Raw genomic sequence first — 821 nt, 5'->3', positions numbered from 1 at the left:
ATGGCGGGGAAACTCTACCAGCTCATGTCAAGGCTGCACATGGCGAGGAGCCGTTCATCCTCTGCGGCGGACGTGCCGAGAGGGCACTTCGCGGTGTACGTCGGGGAGCAGCGGAGGCGGTTCGTGATCCCGACGGCGTGCCTGAGGAATCCGTCCTTCCTGGTGCTCCTCAAGAGGGTGGAGGAAGAGTTCGGCTTCGACCACCCTGCCGCCGGCGGCCTCACCATCCCCTGTTCGGAGGGCGACTTCGCCGACATCGTCGGCTCCGCAGCGGTGGATCACCACTAGCTGTAGCTCATCATCTGACTACACCGGCGCCGGCGCATGCATCGGCCGGTCCAGCCATCGATATGATTATTAGTTGATTACTAAGAATAGATTGTTTTAGGACCAATGCATTTGTCTCTAGCTGAGCATCGTGTTAAACTACCCTGTATAGGTTGTATACGTATGTACGTATTTTATCATGTATTTGTAATGTGCTACCCTATATATAATGGATACCTGGCCGCCCGTATGAGGCACGGCTCTTACCCTACCAAATACTTCTACCCTACTTTCGTTCATGGTATCAGAGCCCGGCGGCTGACCTAGATCGGTTTCACGCCGGCGACTCCTCTTCCGCTGCAAATCGATGGCGATGTCCTCGCTGACTTCCGCGGGTTCGGTCAGTTCCAAAACTGTGTCCGCATCCGCGCCCAAGCTCTCTGATCCCGTCCTCAACTTTGGTGGCGGCGGTGGTGGCTCCTCCACCGGCGGTTCGTCGGGGCCGTTTGATTCTCGCCCCTACGTCACCATACGCCTCAATGGTGGCAACTACC

At 57.0% G+C, this 821-nt stretch overlaps 1 protein-coding gene across 1 annotated transcript; it reads left to right on the top strand.

The window, feature by feature from the left end:
• Positions 1–288, top strand: LOC124655346 (auxin-induced protein 15A-like). The gene has a single exon (XM_047194259.1). The coding sequence runs from the start codon at positions 1–3 to the stop codon at positions 286–288; it is 288 nt and encodes a 95-aa protein (XP_047050215.1).
• The last annotated feature ends 533 nt before the right edge of the window (positions 289–821 follow it).

Source organism: Lolium rigidum, chromosome 1 (assembly GCF_022539505.1).
Source record: "Lolium rigidum isolate FL_2022 chromosome 1, APGP_CSIRO_Lrig_0.1, whole genome shotgun sequence".
In the NCBI taxonomy this organism is placed as follows: Eukaryota; Viridiplantae; Streptophyta; class Magnoliopsida; order Poales; family Poaceae; genus Lolium; species Lolium rigidum.
Note: the sequence above shows the minus strand (reverse complement) of the source record. Positions and strands in the feature narration are given on the sequence as shown.